Source organism: Carettochelys insculpta, chromosome 1 (genome assembly GCF_033958435.1).
Source record: "Carettochelys insculpta isolate YL-2023 chromosome 1, ASM3395843v1, whole genome shotgun sequence".
Taxonomy (NCBI): Eukaryota; Metazoa; Chordata; order Testudines; family Carettochelyidae; genus Carettochelys; species Carettochelys insculpta.
The window spans coordinates 227452020-227476767 of NC_134137.1; the positions used below are offsets into that span (position 1 = coordinate 227452020).

The window sequence follows — 24748 nt, forward strand, 5'->3', positions numbered from 1 at the left end:
TAAAATTTTACTCCAAATGGTCATTACTAGGTAAAGATTGGAGAGAAACTTAATGATGATAGCCACCTGGTCTAAAAGTGTTCATTTTTATTGCCTTATTTCAACCCACATAGTGTGGTCTTTTATTTTTTTTTTTTAACTCACCATGTAAAAAGTAAATTATGGACACCCCCCCACCCCAACCCATGACTGCCATCTCTATTGGCTGCGCTACGTTTCCCTGCATGGGAGAATATTTCTAAGGAAGGGAGGCCTCAATTTTTATGTTTTTGTCGCTTGGCCAAATCTAGTTCAGTTTGCAAAACTTCTGTCAAATGGACTGCTGTTTCTGATTGTTGACCTTATTTTTTTAATCCAGAAAAATGATATAATAAAGGTGAAGGTCAAGAAGGGGAGGTAGCCCCAAATGTAGAGAAATTGTGTCTATACAAGATGAACAAGGATTGAAATCTGTGCTTTTGATTTAACTAGGCAGCATGGGTGGGCTGGTCCACAGTCCATTCTACCTTCTGCTTGCATTCCTGGGGAAAGAACCTGCTTAATTTCACTCTGAATAAACAAAGGATAAAGACAGTTCTGGTGAAAGGTAGAAAGTAAAACCGTGTTGTTTCTTTCCTTTCCTTCATTTCTTTCCTTGAACACAACTCTTCTGTTACAATTGTAAATTTAAGCTGGAGAGGTGTGTACCTAAAACCCAGTCCCAGCATTAGCGGAGACCTTTTCTAATACAGTAAGGTCTTTTATATCTGGCAGCCATGGGACCGGGAAGTTGCCGGATATTCAAATACTCTGGATAATAGCAAGGTATACCTGGCAATGCATAACACTAAAGAAAAACAAGATTAGATATTAAGAAAAAAACAAAAATGTATGCAAAGTACTTCATTTACCAACAACAGCTGTATTGTATACGGTAAACTTACACTGTATTTATTTGTATTTACTCTTTTTACTTATGGAAAACTTAACTGAAATTCACTTATGATTAAAACGTTCCTTATTTGAGAGATCTGGATAATAGAATGCCGATATGAAAGAGTTTACTGCATAATGAATGAGGCTTTCATTCTGGATAACAGCTCCAGCCTAGTTTGTCCTGTACTCCTCTTACGCAGTCTTCCCCCTTGCCTTCTCTCCCAGCTGTGCCTAGTTCTTGAATGAGTGAGATTCTCTCTTTCTGTCCATTTTAAAGACAGCCTGTAACTACCTTTTAAATGTCTTCCTCTTTTATAATTCTGGCACCTTTCTGCAATTACCCATTTCTGTCCTCTGGACCCTCTCTTTCCACATGCTCCTGTTCTCTGCTCTGAGAGAAGGCTGTCGTTCGTACCAGCTTTTGCCTGTTTACTGCATCATATGGTCTGAATTTTCAGTGAAATTTCCAAAATTATGCTTGTTCTCATTCACCACGTCTACAAAAGCGTTCTGGGCCTGCCTAGTTCTAGAGCTCCACTCAAGTCATATAGTTGATTTGTCTTGATCTCACTTGACGCTGGATCTCCTACATGAAGGTTTTCAAGTGAAATACATCAGAAATAGAGATTAAGGAAAGGGCAACAACAAATTCATGACAGGCTGGTATGTAAGGAGAAGGGGAAAGGCTTCCTCATGAAAAGATACATTTAAAAGGCCTAGAATTAAGGAGTAAAAATAATAAGAAAAAAAGTGAATTGTAAAAAAACTAAAAGTATATACAAAAGCAACAAGAAGTCCTGTGGTACCTTATAGACTAACAGATATTGTGGAGCATAAGCTTTCATGGGCAAGGACCTGCTTCATCAGATGCATCTGAAAGCCACAGGACTTCTTGTTGTTTTTGAAGACACAGACTAACACTGCTACCTCTCTAATAAAAGTATATAGAAGTTTATAGTTCCTACTAACCCTATCCCAGTACAATACTGAGATTTCATGTGATGAAACATAACAGGTAGCTCCTTTAAAATGAATTTTAAAATACTTCTTATGTGACTAAGAACAGAATTCAGAGTTTTACTAGCAAATACGGAAGTGCTAACAGCCCTGGGGTTTCACAGGACAAACTGCTTGGTCAGGGAGAAATATCCTCCCATTACATACACATTTGAATGTACCCAGTTGTTGTTTTCTTAAAACTGCTTTCTGAAACATCTGGACAAGATGGATGGTCCATTGGTCTGATCTGGTGCATCAGGAAGAAAATGATATTAATACTGATCTATTCCATTACTGCAGGGAAACAGGATTATCAGGCCAGATGGCCCGTGATGAGTCTGTCTGGTATGGCAATTCTTAGTTTCTAAGTAACAGTTCACTAAAAAACGCTGAATGGTTCTCCTGAAGTTCCCACTAGTGAACGTTTGTTCTGAAAATTGAGGAAAAAGTAAACCAAAGAGCAGCATGTCTTGCTCTCCTTTTGGTCAGAACCTGCTGGGGAGTGGAGATTTTGTGCTTCGTTATAAGGAAATACATGACAATGAGCATGGATATATGTAAGTGTGTGATGGAGTGGGGGATTCCTGTGTGTGTGTGTGTGGCTCACAGAGGGTGTGGGGCTCCTGCTGAGGGTAACCCTAACAACCAGGTAACACCTTTGTACTGCAGACAAAGGAGGAGGTGGAGCCTGAGGGGTTTAAATTGGAACTGGGAGTTGGAAGCAGTTAGTCTGGGCTGAGGGAAAGAAAGACCAAGAAGGGGGCAAGGCCCCGGCTCTGGGGGCCCCTCGGGGCCTCCTCTCCCCAACATGAATTGGACTGGCTGTCTCTGCCTGCTGCACTGACTCCTCTGTACGATGCTGTGTCCTGTCGGCTAATAAACCCGCTGTTCTCCTGCTAAGTAAGAGACTCTCCTGCCTGCGGACAGGGTGCAAAGCTTGGGGGACCCCAGAACCCCATCACAAAGTGCAAGACGTTTAGTTAGCACCAGAGAAAGGAACCATCTTGAAATACTACTAAATAGAATATTAAAAACAAGCATCCTCTTGGGATTCATTGCCTGATTTTCTGAAGCATGCGACTTTCTGAAGTGCTGGTGTGGAAATACAGGCTTTGACATTGGCCTGTAAGCATATCAGATAAGTGCCTGGACACAACTTAAGACAAGTGTTTCACTTTCATTCTTTGAAATAGATGACTTACATGAAGATGAGCCTTTGAGTTGCATGCAAATCCTTTTGCATGCATCGCATTTCTTTTCTGAAACCTTTTGTTTAACTGGAGTTTACTGTAGTAAGGGAATTGTGCTTTAATTTTTTTATTTACCTACAATGTTCTCTGTTGTCTCAAGTGGCTTGGTGATGAAAGCTCATAGAGCTGGAAGTTCTAATAGCTGCATCAAGTAATAAGTAGTAAATCTCTTTAAATCAATATGCGCACAAACAGCTTGATCTAACGTATGAGCATAGGGCATAGAAATTATACATTGTAATCTTGGTTGAGTCATTGACTTTGTTTAGGCTTCAGCTAGTCACTTAACAGATCTTTTCCTCTTTCCTCTGCATATAACAGGAATACATATCTACTTTTATCATGCACATTGAGATCCTCTGTAAGGATGAAGTACTTTATATACACCAAATGTTTTTTATTATTTTAAGGATGCTTTAACAATAAGAACAAGAATTGTTGAGGCATCTGTTTGATGCTCTGTGATAGCGTGCACGAACTGGCTCATTAAAATCCACTCTGTGGCTTAATGTAGACCTTCTGTTTCCAGCACTGCCAGTCCCTAACCTTTATGGATGTGCAAGTTTCTGAAATTGAGAATACATGATGCATAAACATGTATTGGTTAAATGAAGTTTCATTCTGGATGTGGTGAGACACCGATTAACAGCCATTATAAATTACCATCTGGCTAATAATGCAGCCTGTCTGTCTGTCTGTCTCTTCTCTTGATATATTGTTGCCATTCTGAGAGCTGCAGACATGCTGGGAAGTTGTAGTTTTGCACCCTTAACAAGTGGTGGCTCCTGAACATGCCTCTGGTAGATTTTAGTCAAAAATAGGACGTGTGAATGTATGTCCTTAAATACAGTATCTGTTATTTATATTTCTAAATAATAGCAGTGTGGCAGTGGGGAAGGTTGGTGTGCACCAGCCCTTCACTACACTAGCTGGGTACATCTTGGCTTGCTTCCCAAATGAAATGTTTGGTTTCAGTTCTTATTGGGCAAATACATGTTGTGAATCAGTCGTATGATTGGGTAGTACCTGCTCTGGAGGAGCCCAGGGAATAATCTGAGTGTGCTGTGGGTCTGGTTTGTTTGCACTGGCATAGCTGTGGGGATGGGAGACAGGAAAAGGTAATTTATAATTGCTGTTAATCACTGCATTCACCCACCCCTTTGCAGGTGTGAACCAATGAAAATCAGGGAATTTCACACACTTTCCCCTGTTGGTTCTAGTGACAGTTCCTCATGGCAGGCACTGTGCTCTTGCCTACCTGATTTTGAACTAAATCCATGTTTTGCTTCTGAGCAACACCTTTTATGTCCCACTTTCATGGCACTATTTTCAGACGTCTCTAGGCTCCTCTGGGTTTACTCTGTCACTGTCTCTAACTTCTGCAATGTGTTGGTCTTAGTGAAATTCATTCTGTTTGAAGGTGAGAGAAATTTAAAACAAGTATTTTTAATTATTGCGATAGAAGTCTGGGCATTTTAGGTGAGATTGTTAAAGTGACTTCTTCAGGCTTTTAATTGCAAATATTCTCTAGATTCCAACCTTCATTGTACACATCCAAGTGTTTTATAACAGGACCTCTTTCAGTAACATGTGCATTGAAGTCACAGACAAGACTAATATAAAAATTCACATGCCTTTTCCATTTCATGTTTCAAGGGTTAATGCCATTATCAGCTTTGGGCAGTAGACAGTCCTTAAAAAACTTGTGATCCACTCAACCATGAAATCTGTTTCAGAAAAATTAAATGTGGCATTTGTATGGTGTATGTTAAATACTGTTCTCTGTAACTGTCCCTTTAAAATATGTGATGGAGTATTTGTAATGATGAGATTCTGATAAACTTGTTTATTTAAGAAAGGACGGGTCTTGCTTTTTGGGGGTTTTTGCTGGTGGTGGTGGTGATTGTTGTTGTTGTTGTTTGGTTTTGGGGGGAAGAAGTGAACCACGAATGCAAATGTATCTATGGTTATGGGATACCAGAAGGGGCATACAGGCTACAACAACATATATGGCAATAAAGACCTTATGCCCTCTGGACTGAAGCCTAAAATGCTCCGCATCTTGACCAATTATGATGCTTTTGTCTTAGAAAGTTGTTTATAGAGGGTCAGGAGTCTGGGTGATCCAGAGGGATATGTGAAATGCCTTGTGCCTATGAAACACATTGGATCAAGAGCTTCTTTAATGAGTCAGGAGGGAGATGCCCTTGATGATGTAGTAAATGGTCCTGGAAATCAGAGAGATGAAGGAACTTAATTGTAGGTAGTGCTGGTAGCATTGTATATAATTAAGGTTCCCTGACATTTCCCATTTTATGAGCCTGCTTTCACTTGCTAATAACTTTGTCAAACTGTAACCATTGGTCTAGAGGATTTTCACATTAGGTGTCTTCCTCAAACTGAATTGTTTTGGAAAATTACGGCCAAAAGAATTCCCCCATGGTCAAGAATAAGGCTAGGGGGAAATGCTTTGTTTTGCTTGTATAAATTGAAGTCCATGGTTGGGTTCCCCTGCTTTGGAGCAGGGACTTGAAAGCTGGCAGGGGGACAGCCTTTGTTATTGATGTACCTTTTGCTGTTCCTGTGACAGTCCAGATTTATAAGCCTTTGAAAAAATGCAGTTTGTACATGCTCAGCGGAGCCTTATTAGATTTGTTGCAGTTAAATTCGGTGAAGAGTCCATTCCCAATGGGCATGGATTGTCTGGACTGAGCAAGAATTACCTATTGAATAGTTACGTTTTAAGTGAATACTGTTCGTCGTGTATTCAGTGAGTCAGGGGTCCTGCTGGAAAAATGGTATGTGATCATGTAATTGATTTTTAACATAATATGTATGCAAAAGCAGGCTAAATAAAGGTTGCATGGGCAACTTTAATTCTGGCATTTCCTAACATCTGGGTACTTCACTTTGCAAACTTAATGCTGTTTTAATACAGATTTTTATGTAATACAACTATTGTTAACACAGTGCACGTGTTTATGTTCTGTGTGCTTAGTTTAATGTTTAGACTGAGTTGTAGACTCTTCCCTTTACTTAAGCTGCTTCCACAAAACTAGATCAGAGTAAGGGAATGTCAAAGTGGGGTGCTTATTTTTAAGCTGCCCCCGTTTCCACTTTCAATCTGCAATTCAAAGTCTGCACTTTGAAATTTGCATGGCCGCTATTATGCTAATGAGGTGCTGAATATGCACATCAGTGCCTCATTAGCCTGCTTCGAATTACCTCGTTACCACGCCCCCTCTGACCGGAGGGTTGAGTGTGGAAGCAGCCTCAGTCCCTAGTTCAGGCATCGGCAACTTGCGACTCCAGATGCTGCCACTGCCGACTCCTCCATGGCTCTCTACTGCACCTCCCTGACAAGAGGCATCCGGGCAAGGCCTGGCCACAGAGCTCACCTCAGGTGGGCACCCCACTCCTCTGACAGGTTGTGAACCCTGGGATGTGAAGGAAGTCTCGGGGGGTATGCACACAGCTCCCCAAGTGATAAACTCAGAGCTATGGGAGCGCTGTGCGCATGCGTCCCACCCCAGCACTTCAGGGGAGAAGCATGTGTCAGTGGTGGCAGCAGCTCCAGTGAGTCACCAGCACTGAATTACAGTGGGGGGAAGGGTTGGGAGTGCCTGGCTCAAGGGGGGCTTGGGTAATGCAGGGGAGGGGACTGGGGAGTTCCTGGATCTGGAGGAGGGGAGGGGAATTAGGCTAAAGTGGGGGGGGCAGAGTTGGGGGTGCCTGGCATTGGAGGAGGGGGGGAATTGAGTTAAAGTGGGGTGGCTGGGGAGTACTTTTTTTTTTAAAGGGGTACTTAATTTTTTTTTTTTTTTTAAAAAGGGGGTTGAGGAAAAGCTGGTGTGGAGGGTTGATGGGAACATTGCTCCTTCTTGGTGAAGTGCCTATGGCCAAGCGCAGCACTTTCCTTGTTCTCATTTGCTTTCCAACTCAGGGGTGAAAGTAACTTAAAATTTCTAACTGGTGCAAATCATCACGTGCGCTGTTCTTAACATAGGGGTTACCAAAGGGTCAGTTTGATGTTACTTATTAAGGACTGTCTCCTCTTCACATGCACTGCGGCTCTTGAAGTATTGATTTTGTAACCAAATTTGAAAAAAATGGCTCTTCTCGATATTTGGGTTGCAGATACCTGCCTTAATAGCCAGATTTCATTTGACCTAATATTCTGGCCTGTGCATTTCAGAACCTGACGTGCTGCAGAATCATAGTAGCTACATCTACACTTGCCCCCTCCTTTCAGAAGAGGCATGTTAATGAGGCAGTTTGGAAGATGCTAATGAGGAACTGACATGAATATGCAGCTGCTCATTGGCAAAATGGTAGCTGCACATGATTTGAAAATGCCGCATAATAATAACAGTAATAATGGAAAAACAAAGCAAAAGAGCTAGGCTCACGCCACCGGTGAGGATATCTGAGCATTTTGATTTGAACTACAGGATCTGAGTGGAAAAGCAAAACTGTGCCTTTGTTGGGATGATCAGGGGAGTGCTGTATGGTCCTAGTTTGCAATCTCTGACCGTAAAGTGACCACTGTTTGAAATTTGTCTGATGGGACAAGTTCTTGTGTGACAGTGTTGTAATTCATGTTTGTCAGAAAGTTGAGTCAAGTCTGTTGTGATGCAGTGTCTCAAGGCAGTGGTGTATATAGTAGTGATACAGTGATTTAGTGACCTTTTGACATCGCACAAGTGAGATATTCAACGTTTCCCAGACAGGTAGCACTTAAGACTAGCTGGTCAGTTCTGCTCCTGACAAGGGGTATTTCTTTTAAAGTGCTGCCTCGCCACAGAAACCTTAAACACAGTTGCAGGAAACATGTCACTTACATCATTCTCCAGATTTTTTATGTAATTCATTTATATTGACATTTATTTTTTGTTCCTTAAGAATCTTGGCGAAGTTGCAGTAAATCAGCTTAATTTTTAAATATTCTATTAAATTAGAGTTGCATAAACTCTGATTTTTTTAAAGGTGCTTTGAAATGAATATCCTGACTGTTTCTAATCTTTAAGAGATTGGAGGTTGTGAGTAAAAGTGTGAAAAGCCTGAGCCACCTCAGAAATGTATAATAGGGCTTTTTCTTTAGGGCTTGCAGTCAACCGCTGTTCAGTCAATAAATTCATATTATCTGAATTTTACTAATTATTCTAGACTTATGCAGGTTATTCTGTGAACTCAAGGGTACTGATGGCCTCAGATAAGGAATGTGAATGAGATCTAACTCTAACTTAAAAACATAACTGGACTGACAAATTATATAATATGCAGTTTATGCATGAGTGGTGGTGCATTTCATACCATGAAAAAATAAGTATAGTGCTTTATGCTTGAATTAAGAAAGGACTGGAGAAAACCACAGTTTTCCCACTCTCATGCAAGGTCTCTTGCCACCATGATCAATCCTCTTGCTTTCCTTTTGTAGATAACGTTAATGTCCTAAAGTAAGGGCTGAGGTATTTTTGTAAAATTTCAAAATGATTTTGACTTTGAGATGAAAAAGTTGACTTCTAATGAAAACATGTTGGGTTTTGTTTTATGGCTAGGAAAAGCTTGAGAGGGTAGAGAGCAATTTTAATGCAAAAAATGAAAACATTTTGGGTAGGCTGGGGTCAGCAACCCCCAGCATGGGTGCCAAGAGTGGCATATGAGCTGATTTTCATCCACGTGCAAAGCGGGAGCTCAGCCCTGCTCCGCCTTGCCCATGCAGCTGGGAGCACACTCAAAGCCGTACTCCCTGTGAATTAAAAAAAGCGCAGCTAATGCTACTAACCACAACCTGAACAGTAGAGCTCTGCATCTTCATTTATGTATTGACGAAGCTGTTTTTAGTAGGATTGTTAATTACTTTTAAAAGTATCACAGGCACTCAGTCCATACATAGTGGTCAAAAGGTGTAATATTGGCAATCTGCCTCGGAAAGTTTGCTGACCCCTGGTGTAGGCTATACATAAGACACTAATTTGTGTCTGCTTGAGTTGTAGTGTGAGGAGAGGCAGAGATCTGCCATTCCTGATTCACAATACAAAGAGAAAAAGTTCTCAAATTTAGATAAGCTTAAGAATTTAGAGACTCCTGTGAAGTGAAACATGTTGTACCTGCTGTAATAAACAGCACTTATTTTCAGAACATTGACTTGTGAAGAAACTAAGTATTATCTCCATTTTATATTTGGAGAATGATAAAGTGACTGGCCCCAAGTTCAAGCAGTAAATCTATGTTAGAAGCAACATAAGACCTCAGGAGTCCTAACTCTGAACGTTTGTGTATAACCTGTTCTACCACAGTGCCTCTGGGCAGGTCATCCACTCTTTTTCATGCACCACCGTGTTCCTGTCACCTGACTATATACCCCTATGGCTGATGTACAAAAATTTACACAGTCGTGACTTTAGGCAATTTCTGATGCAGTGTGGCATCTTGCCAGATAGTCTCACCCTACACCCTGCCTAAGTTTATCTCTTCAGAGTTGAGCCATAGGCTGAGTTTGTGTGTGGTATTCATGATCTAGCCATTGGTGTGCATATTCGTTGAAATGACATGATTTCCCTGCTGCCTTGTGAAGTCAACAAATGAGACTGCTGTTAAATAGAGTTCAAGCTTTCCATGAAGCTAGAGAGCCCTCAGGGACAGTGAGGTAGGCAGGTAAGTATTATTCCCAGTTCACAGATTGGGGAACAGTACAGGGGGTGGGGGGGTGAGGGGAGGGAATTACTTCCCTACAAAATGCTTTAATCTGGTGGGTTGGCAAAGGACGAAGGAGTAAGATGGTGTGGCTTCAGATCCGATTCTGGCACTGACTTTCCACATGACCTTGTGCAAATCATGTCCCTTCTCAGTGCCTCAGGTTCCCTGTTTGTGACAAGGAGTAATATTTCCCTTTTTCATAGGGCATTGTGAGACTACAGTGAATGTTTGCTATGTAAGGGCAAACTAAGGCAACCAATTTGCACTAGAGATACAGAGAAAAATCCAAAGCTTCAGTCCTCAAGCTAAGCAACACTTTCACCATCCAGGATTTGGCATGACCTGAATTTCGTACACATCACTGCAAGTGTAGCACGAGAATGTGTTTTGCTGCACCTGTAATGTTGAGCTGGATGATAAAGTTGAACTGTAAATGTGCTTTCCTAAAGTTCTTAAAGCAGATTGACAAGTAAAATGGAAAAGAAAATCCTCTACTGCAAAAGTATGGGTTGGTTTTTTTTAAGAAGACTTTGTTGCAGTTACCTTTTCACTTGGTTCATAGGTCATGGTGATCTATAAAGCAAGCTTAGTTAGAGTAAACTCAGATCATTCTTTGAGTTATACTTACCCCACATATCTAAATTGAAGAAAGCAGGTTTTGTCCTTTTCTTTAAAGTCAAGCAACTTAAAAGAACAGATTTTTAGAAAGAAGAATTGCCTTTCTTTGGAGACTACTGATGCCAGTTGAAAAGGGGAGGGAATAGGCTATTCCTTAGCAGAATGTGAGCATTAAAATGTTTTTCAGTAGCAGTACGGAATGAACCTGAGTAATTGTCCCTCCCCCCAAAATATTATTTTAGAGAGGGAGAAATACAAGTTCTTCAGACGCTGCAACCCCCGCAAAATGGGATATATTTGACCATCCCAAAATGTGTCTTGAAACTGATATTGCAGTGCCCTGAAAATGTGTGGCAAAGAGAAGCATGTGTAATTCTAAGATATGTCAGAATGGTGCAATTTGCTCTAAGGTTTCATAGAGAGAAAAAACCTACCCAGTTTTAAGCATCACTAGATGGCATCTGAAATCTCACTTTATGTGGTTAAAATAATAATAGGTACATTATGTGTGGGGAGAAAATTGTCCCAAGGGGAAAAGCTGTTTAGTTTCAGTATGTGAAAATACCAAAATACTTCTCTTTAAATGCTGCATGAAGACCTGGGCCTTTTAAGTTTCTCCTTGTGCTTAGCAGCTTCTCTTCTGTTTTAGGAACTTTCCGGTGTACTTTTTGTCAGAATGAAGTGGAAGAGGATGAGTCAGCAACACCCAAAAAGGATGCACGGACTCTAGTGGCCAGGTTTAATGAGCAAATTGAGCCCATCTATGCACTGCTACGGGAGACTGAAGACGTTAACTTGGCCTATGAAATTCTTGAGCCAGAACCCACAGAGATTCCTGCACTGAAACAGAGGTGAGAATGGGCACGAAGTCCTCTTCACTCACACTTCTTTCATATTGCATATTTTTCTGCCTTAATCATATCACTGCCCAAATCTTGATAACATGTTTGTCAGTGTCCTACATTGTTGATGCTGAACCAAATAGTCTTTACTCAAGAGATTTACGATCTACAATTGCCAGGAGACGAGGGCTGCAATCATTTTTCATAAAGCAGAGCAGACTGAAGTTGACCTTACTTCTTAATAAAAATATTTGTCTCATAGGAGGCTCTACAAAGTTGCTGCATAAGAGGCTGAGACCTCATGGTTTTCCTGTTACATGCAAGAACTGTTAAGAATAATATTTTCTGAGCATTAGGAAACCAAACTTCATCTTTCAGAAGATGTCTAACTATGCAAAAAGAGATGATGTTTAAATAACATATACAGATGTAATGTTCTGTCAGTTCCGCCAGCTGCAGTGAACTGAGGAGTGCCAGGCCTATTTTCAATTTAAAAGAAATAAAATACCCAGAAAAAGTAGTTATGGGAGAATCTGACCCCACCAACTATAATCCTGTTGCTTTTCCAGCTTCTTTTTTTAAATATGGACCTTTTTTCACATGCAGACTAAACTTGAAAGAGAGAATTTTTCATACTTAGATTTCTAGTTAACTTAATACCAAAATGCTTTGTTTGTCTCTGGTCCCTTATATCCAAGGATCTGAGATACCAACTAATATTCTCCATCTAACAGATGAAGAAACTGAGGTACAGAGAGAGGGGAAGTGACTTGTCCAAGATCACACTGTCCGATATAGTAGTAGAATTTTTGGCTCTCCTGGCTTAATCCTATGGCTTATTGTAGCAACATTTCCTCTAATTATTTTCTGTGCGTGTGCAGAATAAATGTTATGTGCACCAAGGCATGTGCAGATGTTCACCACCAATAGGCACAGATGTAAGGACTCTGCTTATCAGCTGGGTGGCACGTGAATCTCTCCTGGGCAAGTTGCCCAAGCTTACAGGGAACACTGATTATTAACCTTTGCTTGAAAACCAATTTCTATAGTTTAAGCACATTTCAGATTCCCAAATATGAGGAAAACTGTCCTTTGTCAGTCCTCCACATGGCTACATCATCTTTGTGACTGGCAAATTAACACTACAATTTCCTGTCACAGTCCCGTTAATAATGGTTAAATAACAGCAGGACCCATCTAGGTGGCTGTGAAATGCTTTAAAAGAAGACATTGTAAATGATTAATTACTGTGTACAATGACTTAAAATGTAAATAGGCAGCTTTTTAAGTGGTTACTTGAACACAACTAACTTCAACACATACTGTGATTTAGTTATTTATTAACCCTTATTCAAAGCAGATAATTGCAAAAAAGTGCTTCAGTTAAACTTTTAAAAAAGAATATCCTCTTCCCCCCCATATCTCCCATCACACGCATACCTGTGGGTTATTTACTCCATTTTACAGAGACTTGAGTTATTGGAATCACTGGGAAAGCTGATGTTTTTCTGAATCTCCTGCCTGTCCTGCTCACACAAGAGTGAACACCACCGTGTTTTCTGGAGAGCTTTAGCGCTCACTGTCTACAGTGTAAATTGTGTAACAATCTATACATCTCCATTGCGAGACTAGTCACATCATTTACTTAGATTTTTCTAAACAATCTTATGCAATATGTTTTGTAAATCCTCTACTAAGTGTGAATTTATCCCATGCATATTTCACAATAAGAATCTGCTTTGCCTCAACTAGCTCCAGTGGCTTTCTGAATGAGTTGAATATAATCTCCCCTCTGCTTTTTCTTGGTTAAAATACCAGGACTTTATGTAACGTAACATACCAGATTTCTTAGATTACAATATCAAAAGTCTTTACGTCCGTATACCTTTTCCTAGATGCTGTTAAAAATAATAGAATGAGAGGTTTATCTAATTTCCATTAATGCAAATCACAGATGTGTACTTAAATTACTATATGTATCTGCTGGACTCCAGAGCCTCAGTTTTTCCTTTACTTGTCTTTTCTTCAGTTTCTACAAACAGATGAGATGCAAAACTTGTGTTTGACTCAAGTAATTATAATCTGAGGCCTGCTTATTGGTTTATTTTAGCCATATTCTAGCCCTGATAAACATGTTTTGTGCCACCTTAAAGCTGGTTTATTCAGTTACACAGGAGAGACTTTCCATGTAAGGTGAAACACAGCATATCATCAGTGTAACCAGCTATGCTGCTGTCTCATCCTTGATCCCCAGCTTCATAATAGGCTAGCTCCTGGGACCTGTAGCAGCCAGGTGAGTTCAGCGTAACCCTAGCATGAGTCAGAGGACAAAACAGCCCTTGAATCGACAGAGATGGACAGCTTTTCCTCTAAGTGTTGCTCTCTGCCTTCTGCTCTGTTCCAAAACACTGTGTTGGCGCATCTGGCCCTTTGTCTCTGTTCAGAGGTGTTTACTCCATCTCTGCATCGCAGGAGCGCTGATCAAAAAGGCACTGCTACTTTGTAGCCAGAGGTAAATCCCCAGTTTCGTGGTCTCAAGGGGCTGCATGTTTCAGCTAACAGCATAATTGATGAGACTATTGTACAAACAAGGAAAGAACTGAGCCATTTACTTAGACATTGACCTTGTCAGGGGTCAAATGGAGACATAAACCCTGTTGGCTTTGGTCATGCTGGGGCATACCAAGGAGGTAAAATCACTCATTACTCCCTGTAAGTTAACTACATTGCAGGAGATGGTTTAATCTAGTTTACAGGAATAGGTATATTTTATTTCAGAACTGTTACTTTAAAACGTGTCTTGACCTCATGGGGTACATATATCACAAGTAAATGGAACTTCATAGGGAAAAGGAGGCTTTGAATTGAAAAGGCAATCCCTGGCCCTGCTGATCCCTTAAATGTCACTGCTGCAGGCCTGATGAGGTAGGCTCTTTTTGCCTTGTATATTGTAGGAAAGTAGATTACATGAAATTGTCAGGGAAGCTCTACAGTTACTGATCTTTATTGTGGGCGAAGGAGAATGGTGCTTTTCACAGTATACATGCCATTCTTTGAAAACTGAAAAGTATCACTATTTGAAGTAACACAAATGGAGAGAGGATCTCTGTGTGGTTCTTTAAATTGCACGTGTGATCTGCATGCATAAAATATTCTGTCCTGCTTGCTTAGAAAAACACAAGTCATTGATTCTGTGAATATGTATATGTTGCATAAACTGTAAACATACAAAAATACTGTGTCTATGTGGTTAGTAGTTCTTGGAAAACCTACCCAGATGTTGAAAGGTTAGATAGTTCTTGCACCTGACACTGCTCTGAGTGCATGATTATTTTACAGTGCAACAAATAAAGTGGTGGCGTATATGTGCAATTTCCCAGGACCAATGTTTAAATATCAGTATAGAATAGAATTAAGCTAACGAGCAGAGGATAAACCTTTGCTTAATAAAGAAACATTTGGTATCTGACACCTCTCTAATTACCATCCTCTTTGGGGAATCTTACTAAGAAGATCATGGCAGAACGCCTGGATCTTCTGTCAATACAGAATCATCCTGACGAGGTGTGTATAGAGACAGTTATCCTTGGTTGATCATGTGCTGTGCAAAAAGCAAGTCCTGCCTGTGTGTGTTTCTGATCTGTCAGCACACTTTGGTACCATTTACTATATAATATGCTCAAAATGCTTGAGAGATCTGGTAGGGGTGGATGGGTTCATTCTCCATTGGATCTGTTGACTCCTTTGAGCAGCGTTAGCCAAAGAGTTCATTTGTCTTGGTTTTCCCCAAGGTTCTTGGGGACTTTTCTGTGGCCTTTACTGCTCAATATGCACATAAGAGCTCAAGATCAGATAGCAAATGTAGTTTAGGCTCATTGCCATCAGTGGCAGAGGACATTCAGATCTATGTTCTCTTTAATCAGATCCAAATAGTGGCTTTTCCTGGCCCAGATAGGAACCCTGATGAGATTGATTTATTTGGATGTGGATCAATTGAGAAAATAAGCTGATGTTAAATTCGGATGAGCATCCCCCTTGCTATGCCACCCCTGGGCATTCACCCAGTTATGCCCAGTAACCATCAATACTGACCTTCAGTTTCCCAAGCCGACTCCCTTTTACTCAGTGTTAGGACAACAGCCTCACCAAACCTTGGTCATTGCATCACTCTATTGCTGAACAGAAATTCCCTCTCCCATCCCCCAGTGCCCTGACTAAAATAATCTTGTCTGACCTCCTGTATAACACAGGCCATTGAACTTCAACAGGTAGTTCTTGCAAGAACATTATCACTTGTGATCACATCTGGGACTTAAACTTTGTTTTCTGAGGTGGATTTGTCTAGTCACTCACACGTAAGCGCTATAAATAACAATCCCCACATCTGAGCATTGTAAGACTCCAATCCTGTCAACCTGCTTGAGACCTTAGTGCTTGGTGCACTAAACCCTGGTGCTTTAATTATTATTTAATACAAGATTCTGGTGTAACTGCAAATAATAGCTTTTCCTGCTAGGTACTGTTAAGGGTCATGTGGTATATTGATATAACTTTACTTTCAGGTTGTTCAAGTATGTAACCAGGTTGGCTGTTACGTGATCATTTTTGAAGATCTTAACAACCTCCTTGTGTCCTAATACCTCTCTCCTACAAGTCAGTGTCTAGTACTTTGATCCCTACATTCCTCAATTACAGCATCAGTCTAGAACAGTGCTCACCAACCAGTTGATCCTGGGGAGTCTGCCAGTCGATTACAATATCTGGTGGTGGAGCAGGACTGCTAATAAGGCAAGCTTCCTGCTCACCCTGGACCCATGCCACCAGCCCATTCCTAGAAGCAACCAGCATGGCCCTGTGTGTGTGTGGATCAAGGGTGTGAGAGGCTGGCAAGCACCATCCCCCATAGCTTTCATTGGTCAGGAACACGTAACTGTGGTCAAGGGGAACTGAAGGGCTGGTGCTGGCAGAGGGGGGCAATGCATGAGGCCACATATCTGCCACCCCACACCACCAGGGCCATAGAACTACATTGGTGCCTTCCAAGAGCAGTATGTGGCCATGGGAGGCAGGAGCCAGCTTTAGTCTCAATGTGCCACCAACCAGGAGCCTCTGGCCACAAGTCAATCCTCAGCCCCCTCCCATATCCATCACCCCCATACCCTCTCCTGTACCCTAAGGCCCAGCCCTGATCCCCTTCCAGACCCAGCACCCCATACTCCTTCCTGCACCCTGAACCCATTCCTATGCGTCAAGCACCTGTTGCAGCTCTGGAGACCCCTCAAAGCCAGCACCCTCTCCTGCACCCCAGTCTTCTGCCCTAGGCTCAGCCCAGGGCCCCTTCCCACACCGTGAATCCATCAACTTCAACCCAGAGCCCATACCACCTCCCAAGCTCCACACACCTGCCCCAGTCTGGTGGAAGCAAGTGAGAAGGTGAGAGAGAGTAAGTGAGGGAGAAAGGCAGTGTGGGTGGGGTGATGGAGTCAGTAGGGCAGGGCCTCTGGAAGGGGCAGGGTCCCCCTTAAATCCAGAAAGTGATCTTGGGAATGAAAAGGTTGTGGACCACAGGTCTAGAAGTTTGTGGTAACACTATTAAGAAATACGGCTGAGATTCTCTAAGTATATCATGGGAGATCCTGAATCCTCTGGGCTCATTTGGAAATTACAAGACATGTCTGTTATGCTTGAAAGGACTAATTCTGAATTGTACCTATTTTAAATCCCCTTGACTTTATATAGCAAGGAACGTGCTGCTGCTGCTGCAGGGGCAGCTGGCCTAGCAGGAGGACACCATCGGGAAGCGTGGACTACGAAAGGGCCGTCTTATGAGGACTTGTACACCCAGAATGTCGTCATCAGCATGGAAGACCAGGAGGATCTTAATCGGCCAACAAATGAAGGGAAGCCAGCCAGAGAGAGGCCAATTTGGCTGCGGGAAAGCACTGTGCAGGGGGCTTATGACCCTGATGAGATCAAAGATGGTAAGAAAGCTAAAAGGAGAGAAGTGCTGCATACTTTAAAGGCTGCTTTTAGTGTAAGGAGAACATTTTTGCCCCTTTGTATGTACAGCTGCTACTCCCAGCACTTAACTGTTATTCTGTTCTGTCTTTTGTCTGTCGTGTAGCCAAGCAGGTGTAACACAACAAGATTTACCAGGCATAGTACTGAAACTCATGTCAGTAAATCTGGGTGGCCCACAGCAGTGAGATTGTTGTTAAAATGTTAATTGTCCCTTAGCTTTTCCCAGAGCTTCAAAGATAGATGTTCTGTGCCACTATGATTTGTTTGGTTTTTGATAAAAGATCTTTCACCTCCTTCTGGAAAGCTTTTATCAAATGGGCATGGATGGAAAGTGAAACTCAAATTTTATATGTGCTCACCAGATCGGGTACTAGTGGACATGCTGTGTTCTTGTTCTCCCCTTCTGTAACCAGTTGTCTGTTGATTTTCAAGACTTGTGTTGTATGCAGAGAGCAATATATCAGAACCGCACATGCTCTTCCCCACATTCTCAAGGTCAGCCGTCACAATCTCCTTCCAACAATCTGGCCTGTTCGCTAAGTCGTAGAAATATGAACAGCAGTTAGGGTCATCATCTGTGAATCTGACTTCTAGCTTTCATATCAGGCAAAAATGTGGCAGGAACATTTGGGACTCCTACTAACAGACCCTGTCAGCACCAACTCTGAAGAACACACAGGTCAACCTGCACTCCTCAGTGTTCTAGGTTGACCTTTTCAATTTTTCCTTTGCCTTTTTCCGTTTTCAGCTGCCCAGAAAATTGTCCTCCCTCCCGCCATCTGACTTTGTGAGTCATACATTTGTGATCTCGTGGTTTCAATGTTGTAGTTCATTGTACATTGGAACAAAACCATGCATCCTGGAAAAGGTTTCTCTGGTATGGGATGCAACTGTTCACCATGAACACATTTTCCTAGTGTTCCAATCTTTGCCCTAGCTTCATGCTGAATAATGTACTTCAGCAGTCCCCAGATGTTTGAGGCTTGCTTCCACCATCTCCTATCCTTGCCTCTCTGTCCCCTGGAGCCAAAACCAAGAGCAAAGCTGCAGCTTGGGAGAGGAAGGGAAGGGAGTCATGGACAGAGGTAAGGGGACTGAGGCTGGGAACACAACTCAGGGTGGTCTAGGATCAGGGGTGGATCCACAGCCAAGTGGGAGTCCATGAGTGGAGATGTAGTCAGGCAATCATGGGTGCTGTCAGCCAAGCAAAGGATTGGGTGTGGACTTCTGCTGAGGCTGGACAGTGTGAGACACAGGGCTGGGAAGCAGAGCCCCAGCAAAACTGGGGGAAGGGAGGGATGGTCTGGCCTGCCACGTCCACCCAAACATCCCTCCACACCCCTTAAGTTAGTGTGCCTCACAGTTTGGGAACCTCTGGTCTTAATGCTCAAAGCCCTGCATGGGGATGGCCTTCACTTCCTGAGACCCACTTCCTCTCTCATCATGGCAATGAAACACCTGTTGACAGTAGCCTTCCATAATAACAGGAGACAGTCAAATAGGGATGCATCAGTGGAGAAGACAAGGCGTTTCACTATTAAGGCAATTTATGGGACAGTTGGGAATTATGGTGCTGTGCATGGTGTTGGAACGATGGCTAGATGGAACTGGACTAAAGGTCAGAGTTCAGGAAATGGAGATCATGTAGCATTAATGTGCAAGGGCAGAATCTAGTCAGCTCAATGCAAGTGATGATTCACATCAGAGTCTTTTGATGCTGTAAAAAAAGTTTGCCATAAGCAATGTGTCCTACTTCTTATCCCTTGTTTTTACATATGGCTCTTAAAAATCCACTCTTACTCTACTTTTTTTTTTCAGGATGCCTGGAGGTGTGTCAGTGTTGGGTGGACTCACAGTATTCTTATCAAATACAGAAATCTGCTAAGAGCTTTATTCAGAAAAGCCCCCTTTTTAATGGAATTTTGGTTTTGAGTCTCTGACGTGCAGACATCCTGCTTACCCAAACACTATCCAGCTATTGTACAGCAAATACTGCTTAACAAAGTGTCACCCCTTTCCCAGTATAGGAGATGCTACGTCAGTCCAGGCATGTGTGTGTCTGTCTTATCTGGCTCTCACTTGGGGCACTATAATCCCCTGAAAGTGAAATAAAATTAGGGAGAAAGTCCCTGATTGAAAACTAGCAGCCCTTTTATACACTGTTTACTTGTTGCATATGCAATCAAGGGGCTTCAATATTCCACTTGCTGTGCAGGATTAATTGTATTGAATAACACCATGTTCCTATAATAAACTTTTCCCTTCCTGTATGGCAGGTTTAACTTTAAAATTCCAAGACAACTTCTTAGAGAGGTAGCCATGTTTAGTCTGTATCTTCACAAAACAACGAAGACTAACAATATAATTTATTAGGTTTATTTATTAACTTTCATGGGACAGATCCCCTTCTTCAGATCCTCATCATCTAATAAATTATGTTGTTAGTCTTTAAAGTGCTATAGGGCTGCTTTTTTGTTTTGTGAAGATGCTTCTTGTTGTATTTGTGCATATTTTATCTAAATTAAAGGCCAAAGAGTGAAGCTAAACAATTTTATATTAACTTTATAAAAAATCTCAAAGAAAAACTGCCCCTGCTTTTCTCTTCTTAGTGATTTAAAAGCTTACATAGAGCCAAAATGGGCTTAGTTTAAGGTTATGGCCCCTTGAGATGTTCTGTGCTAATGGAAGAGCTTCCAGAATAGTTCTGGAACTATAATGCTCACTAGCAAACAGACCAATCCTGAAATACTGTTCTCCAAAAAATAGTTTGTGCCCATCCATTCCTCATTCCCCAAGTGTTCTCCCTCTTCTTGTTCATTGGTTTGTAACTGTGCCTTTGATACTCAGATACATCCTGGGATCCTTTCCACTGCTTGGCATGGCATCTCATTTGGCACACCACTGCCCTCTGTGCAAGGATGCAACTGGGGAAGTGGTTTTGCCAAATATCCCTGTTTCTATGTGCCAGCCCTCCCATCATCACCTTCGCTGTACTGAGACTTCCTGTAATTAATGCTCTTTGTCTGAATCCTTTCAGTTGCAGCTGGTTTTCTGAACAATGGAGTTGTTAGCCACACAGTTTTGGTATTTGGCAGCCCAGCTTCACAGCTTGCACATTACTTTCTAGTGCCCTTTCTTGAGGCCCCTACAATCTGGAGAAAAATGGTTATCCTTTATATCAAGGCAAAATTTTAAGTGTTTGCGCAGTAAACCTGCTCTGAAAGTCTAAACCACAGTGAGAATAGGTAGGACCCAGTTGCTGATGACAAATCACTTGCCTTCCTAGAAGGGTGGCTCTCACCTTTTTTGGGTTCATGTGTCAAAGTGTAGAAGTCAGAACATTCCTAGGATCCTCTGTGTTAACTGTTGAGAGGTCAATATAAGTGGGGGGGAAAAAACCTCACTAATAAGGAAGTAATACCTTACACTGAGTGTGGCTGGGAAAAGTAAAGCCAAGAGGCAGTTAATAACTGAACCCCCTTCAGTGACCTGCTTGGCTGCCTTGCTTTTCTGATACTGCCCCTCCCTCCACCGTTAGTTCCTTTTCTAGATACCTTTCTTTGTATTACGATAGAACCTGGGCGACACATCAGTTCCTGCCCCAGGGAGCTTAAGACAAGAGACAGCAGAGGTCAAGTTTTTATAAGCATCACAGTGAATTAAAGTTTTTTGAGGTGGGCTTTGAAGGTGGATATTGGAATAGCTTTGTGTATGTTTATGAAGAACTGCTCCTCAGCATGTGGGGAACCTGAGAGAAAGCACAAAGGGTTTGTTTGAAAGTGAATGAGTAGATCATGGTTTCCCAAACTGGGGGGGTGTATCCCCTGGGGGGAGCCTGAAGAAATTCCAGGGGGGCACGAGGCAACCCAACCCCCTTCAGTCATTCCCCCACCTGAAGAAAGAGCCGGCCTTTGCTGCCAGCTCTTAGCCCCTGCCATTTTATGTGGGTGACCCGGCGCAGCCACTATAAAAAGCAGGTAGCCAGCAAAGACCCGCGTGGAGTTGGCTCCTTTCTGCAATGAGAGTGATAGTGGGTTGTGGGGGAGGAGGGGGAGGAGGATGGGGTTAGATGGGGGGCTGGGGTGCCTGGCTTTGTGGGAGGACAGGGGAGGGGCTCAGGTGGGTGGCTTGCAGGGCTCGGGTGGCTGGCCAGTTTGCAGGACTCGTGGAGCTCAGAGGGCTGGCTCCAGCAGAGCAGGGCTTGGGCTGCTGGCCCCAGCAGTGTGGGGCTCGGGCAGCCAGTGGGCAGGTGGACAGTTGGCCCCAGCGGCTGGCAGGCTGCTGGCCTCAGCGGTGTGGGGCTCGGGCAGGCAGCTCTGGCAGCGCAGGTCTCAGGCGGGCGGGTGGGTGGCTGGTGGGGACAGCTCTAGAGGCTGGCATGGGGCTTAAGCAGCTGGCCAGCTGGGGCTGTACCAGGCAACCAAAAGGGGCCAAGAAAAAAATTGTGCTCATTTTAAATTTTAAATAACATTTTCATATCAAATTTTTCTGTTTATTTTAAATTACAAATTTTTTTTTTTTTTTGTTAAAAGGGGAGTTGGAGGATGGTGAAGAAGAGGTGGGGGGTGCTCTGACCCTCAGTAGCAGCTGCCGTCACCACTAGAACATGCTCCCTCCTTAATGGCCTGCTTGATGTATTGGTATGATAACTTGCCTAGCATTCGTTTTTGCTTTCTTGTAGGGGGTCAAGATATGGATACGTTTCAGGAGCGGGAAGAGGGCCGGGCAGCTCTGGATGATAACGAGGAGGTGATGCGCGCCCTGCTTATCCATGAGAAGAAAACTCCCTCCGTCTCTGCAGCGGGCGTGGGAGGGGCTGCTCCCTTAGCCAACACCAATGCCAGCGATTCTGAGAGTGATACTAGCGAATCAGAAGAGGAATCCCCACCCCGTCTGCCTGCTCCCACGGCTTCACTCTACGGGCTTGAGGATGAAGAGGAAGAGGAGGAGTTTGAAGTGGTGGCAGAGGACCCCACTGTCATGGTGGCCGGACGTCCGTTCTCTTACAGTCAAGTGAGCCAGCGGCCTGAGCTGGTGGCCCAAATGACACCGGAAGAGAAGGAGCTTTACATAGCCATGGGGCAGCGGATGTTTGAGGATATGTTTGATTAACCCTTCCCTCCAGCACAGCTTTTAAAGGTGAATTTTAACAGGAGGCTCCCTAGTGAAACAAAAGACTCATCTGCATCTTTCCCTTCCCTATACAGTCTGCCATGCATGGGCTTGGGACTTAAAACTGCTCGTTGACTGAAAGAAGTGCTGATCTCAGGCATCCTACACACCAGGCAGCCGGCGGGGGTAAGAGGGAGAATAAAACTGACTGGTGTGCCAAAAGGGAGAGAGTGAAGGTGGGTGGTGGAGCATGCACATTATTGTATGAGGTGAGAGCTTCAAGGTGAAACTCCACCTCACCTGCTGCTGCTTTAAGCCAACAGCCTCCTTTCTTTGATCTGGCCTTGCGTCTCAGTGCTACAGAAGAGGAATTGAAAGGCACAGTGAGGGCCTGCGTGTTGGATGCTGAGGCAGGCTGTTGATAAAGTTGCAATGTGGGTGTAGTTGGGCTGTAGTTCCAGACACAATGTGGCTGTCACTAACCCATTGCAGGTGACTGCTGTGCACAGAGATTTTTATTTCTAAACAGTCATGTAAGCAGAAACCATCTTTACCCCCTCTTCACCTCAGTCTTCTTACATTTGTCTAAACCTCTCGACAGAGTTTATACTCAGGATCCTCAGTGACATAAGTTGCTTGGTCTTAACCATATATTTTGACCAAGTCATATTTGAGATGATTGTCCAACATGGTTGGGTGTCTTGAGGTGGACAGCTGGTGATGATAGCTGAAACTGAGCTGTAAATGCAAGACTGCTTTCTGGATGAGAAAAGAATGGGAGACAAGCTCTGGAAAGTAAAGTAGCGTACAGATCTTTGGAGAATGCTCATTTGAAAGACTGGTTTTCAGTCTCCTGTGTTCAAAAATCAGGGACATTTGTCCTTTGTGAAAAGACAAGTCCATCTTTGCCCGTTTCCCTCTTCCGCAAGTCTGCCTGTTCGAATTTTTCAAATATGAGATCTAAAGATAAACATCTAACCAAGTGTCTTGATTTTCAAACGTACTGAGTGTGCTCATAGTACCTGTTGATCTCAGTGGAAGCTTTGGGTGCTCAGCACCTGAGGGATAGTTGTAACACGAGGCATCTAAATGTAAAAGTCTTGGCTTATTGTCAGTGTAATGAAACTCATTGAAGGAACTGAACTGGAAGAGTTCTCTGGCCTATTCAGAGATTACTTTCAGTATACTGTTACTAGCAGTCCTCTCACCTTACCTCCTTTAAGCCCCAATGTTATAGCCTGAGCTCACAATTGCCAGCCAGGCAATACCAGGACACCAGCATAGCTAGTTTTAATTTCACTAACACCCAAAGATTTGTACAATTTGAAAATTAATTATGCAGAGTTCTGAATTCTTATATTTAGCATGGCACTGTCTGTTCAAATAAAAACATTTTTACAGTGACTATAGCAATATCATATTTGTAATGATATCCTTAAATTTAAAAGTGTTGCTTTTTTAATAATTTTTTCTTATTTAGTGCTATGGCAAAACAAAGTGGTAAAAGGATTTTGCATTTAAAGGCTGTACCAAGTGCTGTTTAGTTTACATGACTGGTACAGATTTGTTAAGCATTTAAACTGTAAAGCTATTTTATACTGACTAGACTAGTCCTGTGATGTCTCCTTTGTGGTTTTATTTTCAGCATTTTGCTATTTTACCCCTTTTAAAAATAGTATGTTAACTTTGTTGTCATTTTTTAAAATAAATTAATAAAATGATGCTTCTGTCCTGGGTTGCGTTCTCAATCGATGACTTGTTCACCTAGGATTGTTTACTTGTTCCATGCTTCTGCTATGTTAAAATGCTATTTTAAAGGCTTCTAGATGCTTTCAAGCCATAACCGCACCTTCCATCTCATCACTGGTTCTTTCTTGGACACATCTCAGAATCCTTTGCACTGTTTTCCATCATGTTTCCTTGGAGTTAGGAGCCATGGGTGGTTCCTGGGTCACAAGGATATTATGATTAGCACTCCTATTCTTTTTCCCTTACATGTCTTCTTTGCTGAGAAGTGCATATTGCTAAATGTTGGCTGTCTTAAAGTTGTCTTGCTGCCCATTTAAAATGGCTAATATGGCATGGAAATGAGTCATGATACGTAATGGCTATCAAACCACAGATAGGCTGAATCATGACAAATAGTGGTCAGGTGAGGGAAGGGAGCTTTACGGACTTTAGGAAGATGCATATAAGATGACACAATAGTAGTGAGTGGCTATAAGTGGCCATTGGCTAGGAATGGTGGGACCAATCCAGTGAACACTATAGTTAACTCAGGTTCATAACTGA

General features: G+C 42.5%; 1 protein-coding gene across 2 annotated transcripts in view; it reads left to right on the forward strand.

The window, feature by feature from the left end:
- The window catches only part of GTF2E1 (general transcription factor IIE subunit 1), a 127994-nt gene extending 103808 nt beyond the window's left edge, over nucleotides 1-24186 (forward strand). For both annotated transcript variants that reach the window (XM_074983578.1, XM_074983577.1), the window contains 3 exons: nucleotides 11131-11332; nucleotides 17063-17304; nucleotides 22026-24186. In XM_074983578.1, the coding sequence (XP_074839679.1) occupies nucleotides 11131-11332; nucleotides 17063-17304; nucleotides 22026-22456 (875 nt within the window). In that variant the 3' untranslated portion in view covers nucleotides 22457-24186. The remainder of the gene's footprint in view (nucleotides 1-11130; nucleotides 11333-17062; nucleotides 17305-22025) is intronic.
- The last annotated feature ends 562 nt before the right edge of the window (nucleotides 24187-24748 follow it).